This window comes from Anguilla anguilla, chromosome 9, assembly GCF_013347855.1.
Source record: "Anguilla anguilla isolate fAngAng1 chromosome 9, fAngAng1.pri, whole genome shotgun sequence".
In the NCBI taxonomy this organism is placed as follows: Eukaryota; Metazoa; Chordata; class Actinopteri; order Anguilliformes; family Anguillidae; genus Anguilla; species Anguilla anguilla.
In genome coordinates, this window is record NC_049209.1 from 31,053,228 (window position 1) to 31,071,309 (window position 18,082).

The window sequence follows — 18,082 nt, forward strand, 5'->3', positions numbered from 1 at the left end:
ACCTCACATCATCACATACCCACACACACATAGACCCACACGCACGTACGCACACAAACACACACTTCACATCATATAACACTCATGCACATCCCATACCTCACATCATACACACAAACCTCACATTATATCATACACAGACAAACACACACACACATACACATACTCACCTTATATCATATCTCACACATATACACACACATACACCTCACATCACATACACACCTCATATCACACACACACACACACACATATACCCACATACACACAATATAACACAATAATTCTGTACAAATATAATCAAAGGAATGATTAGTGTAGGTTCAACATGCAGAGCAGGACATTCCACGTTCCAAAGAGCAGAAGAGTGGAACCCTCTTCAGCAAAAGGAACAGTCAGATTAGATCACCAACCCGCCGAGGCAGCAGAGATTCAGAGGCACGTGATTGGTGCAGGTTAGTGAAGATTAAAGGACATGATTTCACGGTTATTCTCGGAGTTCAGAATCAAACCGAAGACTTAAAGAGAGAAGGACTCAGTGCTGAATTCACCAAAGTAGATGTTAATAGTTCCATGCATGATGAAGGCCATGTGAACACCACAGCAGTCTGGACCGGAAGTTAGAGCCCTGGGCCTCGTAGTGACGTAGCTTGATTTCGCAATAGCATCCATCTCTCACCACTCATTCCAGTGATAACAGCTTGGTTGGGGTGAGTTTCGATCACAGTAATGCTTTATGGAGCAGGACATCCGTAGGCGTATGATTTGTAGTATGTCAAAGGGCTTTTTTCTTGCCAGGGAATGGGCATGTTGACATGGCACACAGTTAAAAAAACACACAGTCAATCAGCAATGGCTGTGCTTAAAATAACAGCCCAAAGCTAAACGTTCCAATCCATTCAGCTTTTCTAAACTGAGTTCTCGTAATCTCACCCAGGTATCTGCCTTTCCTAATTCTCTCCTTGGCATTTATATCATTCTAAGCGATGACACCCAAAGCAGTCATCTCTACATAAACAGAGTAAAAATGTCACGCTCTGTTTTACTAAAGCGAGTGATGTGTGGTTATTGCACACAGCGGAGGCTGGAACGTCAAAGCGGCACCACCCACGTATTACACAGCACAGAACACGCCTCAGGTGCAGCCACGCACGTAAGGGAGGACGGCCCCGCCTTCTCCGCATGCATGCGCTGCGATGTCATCAGGAGAGGAGAGAGGGAGGTGACCCAGACCTTGTAATCACACAAGGATGGGGCTCACAGGGTAGGGGGTTACTAGAGGTGCCGGAGGAGGAAGAGGGGGTAGGAGAAAGCCAGAAAAATGTGGTAGAGAAGGGGACAGTTGGGAGACAGAGGAAGAGCGGTAGAGGGGACGGAGGTGCTTTATAAATCACAGGAGGCGCAGCTGAGCAGGTAGAGGAGGTGTGGTAGCTGGTAGAGGAGGTTGAGTAGGCGGTAGATGAGGTGCTTTTGAGGGGATAGAGGAGGTGCAGCAAGAGGGACGGAACATTCGGTAGGACGCACAGTAGGGTCTTCTCCCCTTCCAGGATGGAGGAGAGGGTGCGGGGGCTGGGGGAGGCGGAGCCGGCGGCTCCGGGCGTCGGGGATGGCCCCGCCCTGGCCTCGCTCTGCACTTCGGGGGAGTCCCTCCCGGGCTGGGGCGAGCTCTCCTGGTGGGACGCGGCCCGCGACAGCGCCTTGACGCAGCTGGGCTGGATGGGCTCTTCCACCAGAGCGGTGAAGCTGGGCTCCCCCTCCGCCCCCTCCTCTCCCTCCTGCACCCCTCCGAGCTTCTCGGGGGCCTCCTCCTGAGCCGGGGCGTCCGCGTGGAGCGCGTCCTCCAGCGACAGGCTCAGCATCGCCCGGGTCTGGGCCAGCGGCACCTTCTCCTTCCCCAGCGGCTGAGCGGCCGGGGCCCACTCCGTCTGGGTGGCCCTGCTCTGAGTGCAACTTCCCCCCTTCTGACTGAGAGGCCCAGACGGGGTCCCCTCGCCCCTCGTAAGCCCGTCCTCACCAGGAGGGGCCGCTTGGCTAGAGGGAGCGTATGGCGGGGGGGGGGAGTGGAGAGCAACGGGGACATAGCGAGAGAAGAAAAAGAAATCTTGAGGCACAAGGCAAAGTTTCAGAGAATCACCACCTGGTTTCTCCCTTTCTGATGAGAGCTCAACATTACCTCCTCCTGCCGCTCGCTGTTCCCAAACCTGCTCCAGTTTAAGGACTCGAGCCCTTGAAAGAGCACAGTCCCCACGGTGTGGAGGCTATGCATCCCTGACCTTGCGTTTAGTCAGGCCTGCCTCATTCAGTGAGGTGTATGTACATCTGGAGAAAACCATCAGCTCAACCAAGACAAATACGTGCCAACCACCAATAACTGTATGGAAGGATCACTGCTTCAAAACATCGCTACCTGCTTGTACATTATAAATAGGGAACCGCCTAAAGCTCACCAACTGATTGGACAGATCACCCACTGCTTTTCAAAGCTTGGTCTCTGTACGTAAATTATCTCTGTTCGGAGCACGATTGGCGTCAGTCATGCTGTCGGATCTTATTCAAGGCAAGCAAGGTGAGGCTTTTGAATCCTTGGTGTGCGGTCACTGGAAAGTTTCAGCCGGTGAGCCAATTGCAGGAAAATTCACAAGTACCGAGAATTTGCTGTAGAATAGCTGAGAATACTTAGAAGTTAATCACAAACATGTTTATAGTGTAATAATACACTATTTTTACATACTTCATTCTTTTAAGATTCTATTCAAAGCACCATGACATTATATATAGGACTGTTATACAAATAAATCCCAGTTAAATTCTATGGCTGAGACACAGTTTTTAGTGGGCTGCAGTGGGTAGCATAGTATTGACACGTATGCACATGTAATATATATCAGTTCTTTCCTGTTGGGTCAGAAAGTTACTGTTAGCAAAGGAAAAGTGACACCCACAACTGGCGCGCTGTCAATCACTGCACTCATATAAACTAGTCATTAGACGTTGCTCTCCATGCCAAAAAGCACTATGACTAGTGCAAATTAGTGAGTCACTGCAGATGACGGCTCCACCCACTGTCCAATCACAGATAAAGTTATCATACTGACTCCTCCCCTGCCTTCTCTGGGCGGTACCTGGTTGCCGAGAAACGGGGGCTGTCAGTCACAGAGTTGCTGGAGAACTTGCGGGTTCTGGAGAAGCCATCTGAGCAGCAGACATGGTTGAGTGCACGGGCCGCGGCTGGGTTCACTGAGGGGTGGAACAGACAGACAGACGGACAAGATTATAAAAAGAACAGAGACATGAATGCAGAGACAGAAGACAGACAGACAGACAGACAGACAGACATGGACACAAACAGACAGGCAGGCAGGCAACCAGACAGATGGACACAGACACAGACAAACAATAGAGCTTTCCCTAAAACTTTTAAATTCTGTCCCCCTCATACCTGAAATTGCAAAAAACACTGAAACTGAATTCCTTGTAACACTGGGAGATTTTAGATCTTCGATCTTGAACCTTGTTAATTTGGAACTTTTGTAACTGTTTCAATTGATGCTCGTAATTATTTATTCTCTTCTATAATAAAAATTATTTTTTGGTTTTATTGTACCTCGGCACCTTTACAAATCAGGGACCTAAACTCAACATGTCACTGACAATGTTAAATAAAGAATAAATAAATTAATTCAAAAACAGACACAAATTATTAAAGGGAAAGGCTACCCAAAATCTAATTTCATACATTGTTTTCATTCACACAGTATTTTTGTGTGAAAAATTATTATATACATTGTATCAGCAAGTTGCAAATTTAAAGAATCATGTAAAGCCAATAGAAAGGTACAGATTTGAATGGATGTATTTTACTTTTACCTTCTACTGTATGTCCCAAGTTTGGAATTTCAAGGACTGGTGGACTCTTTTATACTTATAATTGTTTAAATATAAAATAATATTTATAATTGTATAGTGTTGGTATTGTGAATAACAACACTATACAATCACTAATTACATATTTATAATGAATAATTGTACAGTGTTGGGGTTTAGAATACAACCACCTACAGCCACACCACTGTTAGAGATGTGTGTGGCAGAAGAGGACGCATCTGTAGACCCATCTGTCAGACAGTGCTCATGAGCTGCACGCTAACTTTACTAGCAGTAAACGGGGCTCTGGCTCCGCCCCCTGGCGCGGCACTGACCGGCGATGAGGTGCTGCTTGAGCAGAGGGATCTGCTCGTCGTGGAGGCGCAGCCTGCGTAGGGCGTCGGCCAGGGACGACTTCAGCAGGGTGATCTCGTCCTCCTGCGCCTGCAGACGCAGGTCCATCAGCGACACCCGGTCGGGGAACTCCGCGCTGCCGTCCGCCGAGGCGTCGTCTGTGTGAGGTGGGGGGGGGGGGGGGGGGCAGAGTCAAATTCAAACCCAAAGCTGGAAAACGTGGAGAACGATCGGAGAGGTCGGACCTGGAATCGCGGTAACGTTCTGACAGGAAATCTGAATCCTGGTATCCATCCATTCATCCATCTATATATTATCGAACCCACTTATTCCTGGGGGGGTGGACTGAAACCTATGCCAGCATGCATTGGGAAAAAGTCAGAAATACACCCTGGACAGGTTGCCAATCCATCACAGGCAGAATCCTTGCATATTCTCAAAATGCAATTGTGAGCACTGCAGGAAAAGCATTAATATATGCAGGTCTGACAACTTTCTGCTGGCCATACGGAGCCAATATGAACAAAAACAGAGAACAAACAGAAAAGAAAAAATCCAATTTCAACCCATAGATCGGATTCAGGTGTAGACATGGACACTGTGCAACAAAACAATGGCAAATGTATTTCAGGTCACAATGGACGACAAATTTTAAACTTACAATTAAAAAATGTAGCTGCATGCCAGGGTGAAACACATATTTCAGTGTATAGAACACTCTCTTATCACATGGCCCGAAAAAATGCAAAAACTCTTCCGTAATGATAAACAATATAATAAATACAAAAAAATGCATGTCAATTACAGCTTGGCCACTCAACACCACATTGACTGTCAACCAGGGGTGTGACTTCTAAATGTTTCTTCCATAAACTTTAACAAAAATTCTAAAAGTTTAGGAAAATCTCTAAACATATTTTAAAAGTCTAAACATTAAAATAATTGATAACCATTTCCCTTTACAGTGTTCTGCCCTCACTGTGATTGTCGTAGGCTCAGGTTTAAAAGTATTAGTGTTGATCTGGTGTCGGTTTTGAAAACTGAGTGCGGTTGCCATATGGACATTGAAAATATTATCAGCTCTCAAGTGATAGCGTAGGTGTCTGCTTGCGAAATCAAACTGCCATATCTCTAAATGCTTCACAGAGAACAGAAAAGCCAACAGCACTGGCACGATGCAAAACCAGTAAGTACACTCGACAGTGACTGCGCCGAACCGTGAAGCAGCCTCGCTATCCTCTCAACGCATTTGAAGTCATCCGCTCTGCACTACCCATCATATGGCCTTTTCTGTGATTTGATAACCCCTCCCCACAAACCTTGTCGTTTAAACATGTACACGCTTAAAACCCGAAAAATTGCACCGTGTAACCATTCGCGATTTTCCGAGTTCGGCTTTCCCCACTGTCACCCAGTGCTAACAGAAAGCTGACCAGAATCAAAAGGAAGTCAAACAATATAAACAGGAAGTCGTGTTTCCCATCTGGGAATGAGACGAAGCAGTTTGTCATTCTGTGTAATCGACACTCAAACGCAATGGATCATTGACTTCCACTGTGTTCCACTGGCCTTTAGCTCTGCCACTTGTTAAAGTAAGCCTCTAGTCTTCAGGGAGAGGACAGGCAGAAGGCTCCCACGCCTATGCGGCTTCCTCCTGGCCACTCTAAACTCCCATTGGCCGGTTCCTCTGTTCATTCCCGGTATCAAGACAGCACATCAGACAACATTCCTGTGGGACAGTGGGGCAGTAATTTGAGACCGGGACTGAATCAAACAGCAGGTCCTGTTACAGTTCCCGCAAACCAGATCCCATTTCCAGCTTAGAACTTGCCCCACACTGGGGGCCAGCTCTGGGTGTTCCGTCTGGGGCCCGCATGCACTGCGGTCGCATTAATTCAGCCTGAACCACTGCATCCCCACACCCTCTGCACTTTAAACCATGGGCCAAAGTCTGCAGCAGCTGCAGTAAGAGTCTGCAGGAGCTGCATAAGAGTCTACAGGAGCTGCAGTAAGAGTCTGCAGGAGCTGCAGTAAGAGTCTGCAGGAGCTGCATTAGAGTCTGCAGGAGATGCAATAAGAGTCTGCAGGAGCTGCAGTATGAGTCTGCAGGAGCTGCACTAAGAGTCTGCAGGAGCTGCGTTAGAGTCTGCAGGAGCTGCACTAAGAGTCTGCAGGAGCTGCATTAGTGTCTGCAGGAGCTGCATTACAGTCTGCAGGAGCTGCACTAAGAGTCTGCAGGAGCTGCACTAAGAGTCTGCAGGAGCTGCAGTATGAGTCTGCAGGAGCTGCATTAGAGTCTGCAGGAGATGCACTAAGAGTCTGCAGGAGCTGCAGCATGAATCTGCAGGAGCTGCACTAAGAGTCTGCAGGAGCTGCGTTAGAGTCTGCAGGAGCTGCACTAAGAGTCTGCAGGAGCTGCATTAGAGTCTGCAGGAGCTGCATTAAGAGTCTGCAGGAGCTGCACTAAGAGTCTGCAGGAGCTGCAGTATGAGTCTGCAGGAGCTGCACTAAGAGTTTGTAAGAGCTGCAGTATGAGTCTGCAGGAGCTGCAGTAAGAGTCTGCAGGAGCTGCACTAAGAGTCTGCAGAAGCTGCATTAGAGTCTGCAGGAGCTGCACTAAGAGTCTGCAGGAGCTGCAGTAAGAGTCTGCAGGAGCTGCACTAAGAGTCTGCAGGAGCTGCAGTATGAGTCTGCAGGAGCTGCAGTAAGAGTCTGCAGGAGCTGCATTAGAGTCTGCAGGAGCTGCACTAAGAGTCTGCAGGAGCTGCGTTAGAGTCTGCAGGAGCTGCACTAAGAGTCTGCAGGAGCTGCATTAGAGTCTGCAGGAGCTGCACTAAGAGTCTGCAGGAGCTGCATTAAGAGTCTGCAGGAGCTGCACTAAGAGTCTGCAGGAGCTGCAGTATGAGTCTGCAGGAGCTGCACTAAGAGTTTGCAAGACCTGCAGTATGAGTCTGCAGGAGCTGCAGTAAGAGTCTGCAGGAGCTGCACTAAGAGTCTGCAGAAGCTGCATTAGAGTCTGCAGGAGCTGCACTAAGAGTCTGCAGGAGCTGCATTAGAGTCTGCAGGAGCTGCACTAAGAGTCTGCAGGAGCTGCAGTATGAGTCTGCAGGAGCTGCAGTAAGAGTCTGCAGGAGCTGCATTAGAGTCTGCAGGAGCTGCACTAAGAGTCTGCAGGAGCTGCATTAGAGTCTGCAGGAGCTGCATTAAGAGTCTGCAGGAGCTGCACTAAGAGTCTGCAGGAGCTGCACTAAGAGTCTGCAGGAGCTGCAGTAAGAGTCTGCAGGAGCTGCAGTATGAGTCTGCAGGAGCTGCATTAAGAGTCTGCAGGAGCTGCACTAAGAGTCTGCAGGAGCTGCAGTATGAGTCTGCAGGAGCTGCACTAAGAGTTTGCAAGAGCTGCAGTATGAGTCTGCAGGAGCTGCAGTAAGAGTCTGCAGGAGCTACACTAAGAGTTTGCAAGAACTGCACTAAGAGTCTGCAGGAGCTGCACTAAGAGTCTGCAGGAACAATTTAAATGAGGACCAACTGACCTTATACGTGTAAAATGTCTGAACAGAGTATACATATGGTAAAATAATACATAGCAATCCATACACTGAAAAAAGTTAATGCACATGAACAATCACAAGCACACACACATACACACAATACACAGTAAAAAATATATCAGATAACTGCACACACTTTCTTCAATGACCAAGTTAGCCACCAAGGCCTTAAAATGCCTAAAGAACACCAAGGTTTCTAGTGACTTCTGAAATTTATCCCACGTGTGGCATGTGTACTTTAAAAACAACTCTTCCAAATTCAGTTGTGAATCGTGGTGTTTCTAGCCTAATCAGATCTTAGTTATGATTTGTGTTTCTAAGAGATAAAAATGTGGTGAGATATAAAGGGAGATTTGCGAAGAAGGCTTTGTGCAGTATATAAATAAAATGCTGTGCTGCTTCCTCCTTAGAACATGTGATTGCCAGAATACTGCATGCTAAAGAAGGCAGCGATGAGCAGGAAACCCATCACCTGTAAATAAACATAATGCACTATGACAGACTGTGTCCAGGGGTTTTACCACTGTGGCTGTGGCATGCACATATAATATACCCCCATAGTCAAGAAATCGTAGCTTGCACAATGTTTTTGCAGTTTTCAAATATGAAGCCAGACTTGTTTCTGTATAGGAATCCAATTTTGGCCACTCAATTTACATGTACCTCCATTCCAGCACTTATTGTACTTTGTATCATTGTCCTGTTGTTGTAGCTTGTAATGCCCCCTAGTTTGACTTAGCATAGGTTAGGTTAGAGTAATGTTCACTGTGTGAACTGGACTTTGTTTTCTTGGCTATCAATAACTGTCTGAAATGAGTATTGTATCGGACATGTATTTTGTATTTGTTCCTATGATCTTTGGTATGCACTTTGTACAATGCTTTGGATAAAAGCGTCAAATAAATGTAATGCACACCAAACCTCAACAGCTCACACGTGAATCAATGATGAAACTATAGCAAACGGATGGTTTTTTTTTAAAAAGGTATAAATTGCAACGATCATGACTTCCTTAAAAGCCCTTAAGGGATTTCTGCTATTGCACATTTTGTTGGCAAATACTTTCTTCCAGTAAAACTCTGGACTTGTACATCTGGACATTTTTATTGAAGCAGTTAAGGTCAATGGTGCAATGGCAGAGCCCAGCTTGTGGTACTTGTGCCTGCTACCTTCTGATCCCAGGCCTAGATCCATGATTGCTGCCCTACAGCACCGCCCAAGGCTGCTGGTACTGTCCTTAATGACCACCTCACAACACACCACATGACTGCCATGCAGACAGAGAACTGAGAGGTATGACGGGTAAAACCTGCATGATTCTGCATCAGGAAAGCCCACGTCCCCCTGACTACCCCTCAGAGTAATGAGCCAACTTGTACTGTACAGTAGATATGAGCTGTACTGTGTGTGTGTGTGTGTGTGTGTGTGTGTAAGTGGGCATGTTTTACTATATTTGTGAGAACCACATGTCCCCACAAGGATAGAAAGATGAGGAAAACTATGCAAGGTGGAGACTTGTCCCCACAAGTTAGTTCAAGAGGCTGTTTTAGGGTTAGGACTTAGGGTTAGGGTTAGGGTTAGGGTTAGTGTTACAATTAGGTTAAGGTTAGGGTTAAGGTTAGGCATGTAGTGGTTGGGGTTAGGGTTAGGGTTAGCGGTTACGGAATGAACGTAAGTCAATGGGAAGTATAGCAATACAAACGTGTGTGTGTGTGTGTGTATCTGTGCGTGTGTTTGTGTAAGTGTATGCTTGCACAAGGGTGTGTGTACATATTTGTGTTTTGAGGGGGTTAGACTTGCTGATTAGATTAGAACAGGCATTTGTTTGAACTGCAGAGGAATGTCCCTTCTCACTCATATTGAAGTTGACTGGTACTGAGTTGGTGCTTCATGTCCAGATCAGCGGTGTGTAAAATGCGAAGTTCCAAACCTGCAGGGTGAAATGGAAACCAACCAAGACACACACAAGCAGCATAGCAGGGATCCCCATAAAGTCCCCATAATTACCTGTATCCTGAAACTCACACACACCACCTGCAGTTTTACTGCAGTCACAAACACACACCATATATGAACACACTCACATACTGACATGCTTGCACATACATACATAGACACAGACACACACTATGTGCAGACATGCATGTCCACACAATCACACACACAAAATCCCAACACAGTCTAATATGGAACAACAAAAGAGGCTGAACTACTTTCTCCCACCATCTGCCTTGCTCCAGCTGCATGTACTGATAACACTGCATCATGGGATGGGGTCAAAAGGGCAAACTTTCATTTGTATTTTACAGTTCTCTGGCTGATGCCCTTCACACAGTCTCCTCCAACAAAACCACAGTTTTAAACAGCCGGCAGTCACACTCTACGTCCCAGCCACAACCAGTAGAGCTGGGCTTAGTTATCACCTATATGGGAGGCGTCAGTAAGTTTAGAACCGTGACAGGGAGCTTAACACCAAAATGGGAGGTGTCGTGTCATGATTAGCACCTGGACGAGAGGCATCGTCTCCGCACCTCAGCTGATGCAATGGTGACTGTGCAGAACAGATTGCAATCAATTCCACAAACTCAGTTCCAATTGAATTCAGACGCTGTTAGGAAAGCCTCATCTTTGGGGCACAATGTTTGCCAGGGCATGCAGTACTATAGGGCCGGAGATGGAATTCTCTGGAACTGGCTTTAGGCATGGGCCGCACAGCGTTAGTGCCTGAACAAATGAGTCAAGCCCTCAGGGAACAGCGAGGCATGGAAGTGCAGCAACTGGACACGTTGCCAGAAGGACTTGGGTTCATATACTTGGGTGGGGCGCTGTAGCTGTACCCTTGAACACAGCCGTTAACCACAATTGCATCACATTATGTTTTTCTCTTTTTTTTGGTTGGCACCATTATTCAGAGGCAACTTACAGGACAAGATTACATCACATGTTGCATCATCATACCAGGCATTCAGTGCAAAATATGAAATAAATTTGTAAACAGACGAGTTACTGAATTTGCCCCAGGTGAGGGTAATCAAGTTCATGTAAACCAATTTGCAAATTTCTGGGGTTCAGTTAAAATATTTTGTGACAACAATCTATGCCAAAGAAGGTTGAATATACTCCAAAATGGTCCTCAAAAAAGCATTTGATGTAGGCCAATTTTAAAAGGGTTAAACCGTAGAACCGACCTGCCTCTAAAAACATGTTTTTAGATGTTTCTGCTATTCCTTTTTCAAGAGCAAAATGAAATAAAAGGCACCTTTTTAGAGAGCAATGAGACCACTTAGCACTCAAGAACCTACCTCCTAAAGGTAAGAATGCATACCACAACAGCACAAAAACAAAAGAGAGGCCTGGTTTACAGAATTTTTTACATTTTTCACTCAGGTATAGTTTCCAGGAGAGTCCGGAGAGACACCAAAAATGGGCGGAGCTGCTGCATTTTGTTTTTGCCTCACTCGTTTTAACCAATTTTTGGGTGCTGTATTCTGATTGGTTCAAATATTCCAGTGATTGACTGCTAACTGTAGGGCTGCACATTCTGGAGTTCTTAAAGTCTGTCTCTCCCATCACTGCTTTCCAGCATTTGTGAAAATGCTTTTGTATTTTCAATCTGCTTACTGTTACATCAAGTCCTTATTGTCACGTTGCTACTATGACTGCCGTCCATATACTCGTGCAGAGAATACTGAAGCCTCAAAGCACCAACCGCCAATCTCACTCTGCTGTAACTCAAAAGCAGCCAGTCCAGGCTGAGAGCTCACCAGAGCCGTCTAGCCCCAGGGCAAGGGGGCTGATTATGTATACTGTCCCGTGTGCGCTAAAAACAATAAGCTCTTTGGTGCGTGCCAAGATGCCATCCCATGCCTGCCAATGAATTCCAATACTCTTTTGCTGTAGGCAAAATAAAGAGCTGAGACTGGCTGAACAGCTTGTTCTCATCTAAACAGTGTTTTGTGTGTTTTATTGAGTCTTACAGAGGGACTTAAGTGATGACTGCTTCACAGAGTTGTGGCGGTGGGGCGAAAACGTGTCAGACATTTCCCCAACGCACCCCCAAGCAGAACATTTCCATCATCTAACCAGGCTTGATGCACTGCGCCCTGCAACAAGAGGAACCGGTTACGAGACGACAGGCTGCGCGATCGCGCAGAGCCAGGCAGCAGGGAGGGGCGCCGGGGTGAGGAGGGGGGCGGAGGTGGAGGACGCCACAGTCCGAAACAGAGCGCTGCTTTCTCATGTCCCTCTCTTTTCGACCCAAACAGCGTCTAGGGCGCGCCACCGCCAGCGAAGACCCGTCTCTCCGAGTAGGCCGACAAACTTTAAAAGCTCTCCGAAAACGAAGTCGCTTCGCCCTGCCGCATCCGGAGATTTTTCCCATGAAGACTTACACGAGAAAACACGCACTATGGTTTTATGCGCCCCCAGGAGCGCGGCGAATCTAAGCGCGAGAGTCAGGATGCATTCCCGCAGCACCAACCAATCGCTGCCAAGTCTGTGAAAAGAACTATGAAATTAGCCTCCGCGGCGCAAAGCGAGCCTCTTCGCTATTTTTGGGGCGGTCGGCTTGCCAGCGCATTCTCAAGAAAGCCGCAGCCTGATTGACTTTGCATGCTGATTCTGCGTGTAGAACAACCATCTCAGCCTGCCTCCACAGTACAGAGGTTCACCACTTGGCTACACATTTTGCCACATCATAGGGACATTTCCATTGTGGAAGGCCTTGAGTGCACCCCTATAGAAGGCAAACTCTTGTGATCCTTCGTCAAAAACAAATACACACCCAGTCTAGGCTGTGGAGCTCAGAACTATGCATTAGAGGTGCAATTCAGTTTTGTGTGATTGCATGGATCGGTGTTGAACATCTGTGCACATCATCGCTGTGTACATGAAACGTTCAAGTCTATTTTCATTACAACATTATGATGTTTGTTCGAAAATGTATTCCGAGCCTTGTCCCATTTGTTTCCAGATGTAACAGAATATGTCTGGGGTTTTATGTGGATTTCCTGTTCGCTTTGCACTGGCAGTAGAAGAACATTTTAGTGTGGCCTCGCCCCCTTCAAAATGTCAGCAGGGAGCCTGAAAACAGATATGCAGAACTTAACCACTGCACTCAGGCACAAATGTGTAAACATCTCCCAGCCAAAAGTGTGAACTCACGCTCCGCAAACACTCTCAGCCTAACCAACAAATAACCTTTTGTTTTACAGGAATACATTCAGTTTCCACAACTTTAAGTCACATTGCGAAACAAACACTGTAATCAGGTTAGCTAATTTCATTATTATCTTTCTAAAAAGGGACTCAACTTGCAGGAGAAGAGATCACATGATCTCTCTGGACAGTAAGGTTTACTGACGTGACAGGACTTGCCGTTGCCGTACGAGGCTGAGGTTTACTGTCACACAGGGCAGGCTTTCACTGTCACACACAACGGGTTACTGACACAGGTGGCCGCTGATTGGCGACAAACACTGCCGAGATTCACTGACGTGTGAGGTGGGGGTTTAGCAATGTATGCACACGAGAGCGGTGGCAGTTTTCACTTCCTTTTTTTCCTGTTTCACACAGGAAGCAGAATGCCAGCTGGACGACGTGCCTGCGGTTTCAGTGGAAGCTGGAATGAACTCTCAACTTAATCTTTTTCCATTTCTCTCACTCACTCCCAATCTCTCACTAAATCTCTGACTTCTCTTCACTCTCTTTCCTCCTTTTCCTCACTATTCACTCTCTCTCCTTCACTTTTATAGTCAATTAAAATTGATTTATTAATATTATGCTTGGCAGTGCATATTGTCAAAGTGCATCAGCTGTGACAAGCATCAATGGTGTAGTATTACAAATTATATATAAGACAATTTGATGGAAGTTAAAGAAATATACGACAATGATTATTACTGAGATGTGAATAAAAAAAGAATAACAATAAAGAACAGTGATTACTAATCTTATTGTAGTAACAGTTACAACAGATGACATTAATTACCATTCTGTAATAATTATGACATAATAATCTGTGCTTTAGACATCATTGTTCTTCTCAAGTGCGCTACTGGCTCTGGCAGTTGGTCATGTACTGTGTTGCTACAATATTCCAGTCCTCTCTAACCCTTTGAAGATTAGGTTTGTTGTTTTTTTCAAAATTATAAGTCAGTGTTCAACAACTCCATTGCATTTAATTACAGTAGTGATTGTTACATCAGCATTAGAATGTTCAGGTAAGAACATTCCAATCACATATTTGTGATCTTACACATTAAAGGCCTATGCTTCATTCTCATTTTATGGAAGGGACAGTCACATTTGGAATAACTGTGATCCTCTGAAATCTTTAGCCTGTATCTGCCACAGCAGATAAGAATGTGCAACTCTGTCTCGGATGTGTGGTGGTTGCAGTGAGAGTACCTTTTCTTAACAGTGAGATACTGTAGAAAGCAGAATCACTTTCCCCCTCTCTCTCTGACTCAAGCGCAGGCAAGCTCATTGCAACGAAGCCATATGGAGACACATTGAGATACAATCACACACAGTAGGCAGTACAGCCTTTTTCACACAGACCTGTGAGGTCATGCATTAGGGTTGAATTTGAGCATTATCCAGATTCACACACCGTCAGACCATCACTGACAAATACTGTCAATATTCCAACTGTTCATAATCCACTGAATTTACATAACCAATGTTATTATAAACTTTTCTTTTTTATTCGTGCAATGGTGAAAAGGGCGTTAAACTACAGTAAATGTGGCCATTTGTATGCTAATATCTGCACAACAGATTCATGGGAAGGCTCACTGATAAAACGTCACTTGCAAACAACAGAGGACATTCCACTGAATAGACACAAATGTCTCCATTACACAGTTATAAAAACAGAGAAATTATCACCTTTTGATTATCGCTTTCATTCCACAAGCACAGCAGTCTGCACTTATTTCTGGCCCCGAGGAAGTCTTTGTGCTTCCTATACTGTGAATTCAGCTGCATGACTCACGGTGTACTTCTTCTCTAAACTGATAAACTATCTTTATTGTACTGCTATGAATATTCCTCTCTGTAGCAATCACTCACTCAAAAGTGTTGATTTTTCCACAAATTAAACTTTTTTTCTCTGAGATGTAACAGAACTTCTCTGTAAATGGGCCTCTACCTCGACCCCAGTCACCACTACTTCCAAACACAGACCACTGTGCATCATTACAGAAAAAGTTCTACATGGGATTCAGTCCAACACAAACTGAGCTTTGATCAAAAACAATACAGTACAGTTCTGTGTGTACTAGCCCCGATAAGGGCTTCTGCTCTGGAAATAATATTGTGATAGTAACATTAGGCATAATATGCAGTAGGCTGGGTTCACAGTAAGATGTCCAGGATTAGGCTAATTAAACTCCCACAGAGTACATATGTGTCCAGTAGGGACACTACAGGGACATTACAGTGTTGGCTGCCATTGAAATTCCAGCAAACCCTCACCCAGTTTAATCTTGCAGTGGGTGTCTCTCGAGGGAACCGAGAGAATTAAACGTTAAATTCGATTGCTTATCCGTGGCTGCAGAAATTCCTTTCAAAGCTGCAGTGAGACGATGCTGGATTCGCGTGACGCGGAATGTGTGCATCCTGACAGTACCAGAACCCGACAGGATGAAAATTCAGGGTGTCTGAGAAGGTGTTCGCCAGCGGGGGCGCTGTGACAGGCAGCCATGTTTGGCGTACCCGCTGCTCCTGTGGCCTGTCTGCCCACCTGGCTCACGCCCCCTTTCCTGTGCAGCGGCTCGGAATGCGTCGCCAGTCCCTGCGTGCAATCGCACGCTCGTCACCTCGCCACCACATCCTGTACAGAGCCAACTCATGGAGACGTCACTGTACAGAATTACCAAACCACCGCTATAAATATAGAGTTTACAGGAATGTAAACCTGTATCACATACCTCTGGTACACAGAGCTTACAGCAGTGTAAACCTGTATCACGTACCTCAAGTACACAGAGCTTACAGCAGTGTAAACCTGTATCACGTACCTCAAGTACACAGAGCTTACAGCAGTGTAAACCTGTATCACGTACCTCAGGTACACAGAGCTTACAGCAGTGTAAACCTGTATCACGTACCTCTGGTACACAGAGCTTACAGCAGTGTAAACCTGCATCACGTACCTCAGGTACACAGAGCTTACAGCAGTGTAAACCTGTATCACGTACCTCTGGTACACAGAGCTTACAGCAGTGTAAACCTGTATCACGTACCTCAGGTACACAGAGCTTACGGTGGTGCAGATCCCAATGTTTCCACCCCTTCCATAAGCCCTGTGTACGTACACCATCAGTATTTGATTGGGATTTACACTGCTGTAAGCTCTCAACAGGACAAAAATTAAAAACGTATGAGAACATCATCTATAGCCCCTTTTCCACTGCAGGGCCGAACGGTTCTGAGCACGGAGAGGAACGGTTCCAATGGTGTTTACGGCATTGTCACTGTTTTTAGTACAGTCTGGCTTGATTGACAATTCATTTATTCAGTAGTTGAGAGTATTAGCTTTCTAACGATGTATAACGTGTCTAATTTTGCTTTTGGAATAGCGTTTTATAGGTCAGCGTGACCGAAAATTTTCTTATCATCGCATTCACTTTCGCATTAATACGCTGCACTTAACGAAACGTTGTTAAAAATACTAGCCTATTGTTATTGAGGACTTCTGGGCATAGCTCAGCCATATATTGATAGACCTATCTGACATAGTTTTCTGGAGCAAAACAGAAGCGGATTGAACTTGTTGATTTACTTTCTCTGTCTGAACACAGATAAAATTTCATCATTGCTATGTAAGTATTACTGCTCAAAATATTTCAGTCATACACGTTATTTTTGGATTGAGTGTCTTTAAATAGGTTAGTGGTATTAGCCTATATAATGTGGATATTTCACACTGTAATGTAAGCGTTAGTAGTTAATAGTTTTTTGAATGCATGCAACAGTGATGGTCAGTGGAGGATACGCTAAAAAGAAAAACCAAGAACAGACCAAAATACACAGAATCCTCGTCCGTTTCGTCAGCCAATGAAACATAACGTGACGACAACAACTGGCGCATATTACATTCACAACGGGACGCCGTCGCTGATCCACCGCGTCACTTGCTGACCTCACTAGATACTTCCTAGTCCTGGTTTTAGCAGCCCAACGGTGGAAACAGAAACGGTAACCATTCCCACGAGTACTGAGCAGCGTGGAACGACACGGAGTGGCCCTGGTAACGGTTCGGCCCTATGGTGGAAAAGCGGCTTATCTGTCAGACCCAGTAAGAACGTGTGCTTCTGTCTCGGATGTGTGGTCAAAGTGTGAGTGACTACAGGCTGTCTTCTCTGGCCTGTACTTTTTCTTCATTTGGTGTTCAGGGTGAGATTCTGCAGAATGCAGACTCTCTTTCCCCACCTCTCTCTCTCTCTCTCTCCCTGATGCAAGCAGATAAAGCTCATGCTTTAAATAAATGTGGAAACACATGGAGATACAATCACAGAAAGTACAGCCTTTTTCATTTGCAAACCAGAATAAACAAGACACATGAAGTATGCATTGGGTTTGAGCGGTATCCAGATTTTCACACTGTTAAAGTGGTGTAAGAACACTTACAGTGGTGTGATCCTGCAACACGAACTGGTGGTGTCATTACCCACGGATTTGCAGTTGCATAAAAAAACTGCATCGTGCACCAGAGGTGTAATTATACAGGGCTTTGACTGATGCCGCACTTAACAGTTGGGTAAAGGTCTGCTGGAGCCAGTCTGCCGCAACAACAAACAGCCCATTGGGTCAAGAAAAAACAAAGACAATACACCCATGCTCTAAGACACATGCTATCACAGCTACAGAACCAGTGTAAAACAGTGTAGCGCAGCGGGCAGTGAACTGGGCTTGTGAACAGCGGGTGTCTGAATCCCAGGTAAAGCACACCCGCTGTGTACTCGAGCACAGTGCTTAACTTGAAGCGCTTCAGCAAATATCCGGCTGTTTAAACTGGAAACAGTTAAGATCTGCCCTGGAAAATAGGGTCCAGGTAGCACCTTTATTTGTACAGTTGGCTGTGCATTGTGAGTCTGAAATATTCAGAGAATTCCGGGAAAAAATATCCCTTTCACTTACAGACAAATGAGTGCCTAAAAAGCTTCCCCTGTCTTCACTGCATTATCTAGCCGTCAAAGCCATTCTGCCAGGGCTTTGAAGCTGATTAACAATACTGACATGTACCAACACAGCCCCATTGTGCTCACCTTCCTGCTTCTAAGGGAACAAACACAAGGATAGACTGACCT

At 45.7% G+C, this 18,082-nt stretch overlaps 1 protein-coding gene across 3 annotated transcripts in view; it reads right to left on the reverse strand.

Moving 5' to 3' along the window:
• Positions 1–18,082, reverse strand: part of eml3 (EMAP like 3) — a 42,793-nt gene that overhangs the window by 22,093 nt on the left and 2,618 nt on the right. For 2 of the 3 annotated variants that reach the window (XM_035433014.1, XM_035433015.1), the window contains exons 2-4: positions 4,200–4,376; positions 3,123–3,237; positions 1,525–2,031 (exon numbers count right to left, since the gene is read on the reverse strand). In XM_035433014.1, coding sequence (XP_035288905.1) covers positions 1,525–2,031; positions 3,123–3,237; positions 4,200–4,376 — 799 coding nt within the window. The remainder of the gene's footprint in view (positions 1–1,524; positions 2,032–3,122; positions 3,238–4,199; positions 4,377–18,082) is intronic. The other variant, XM_035433016.1, reaches the window with a different exon arrangement.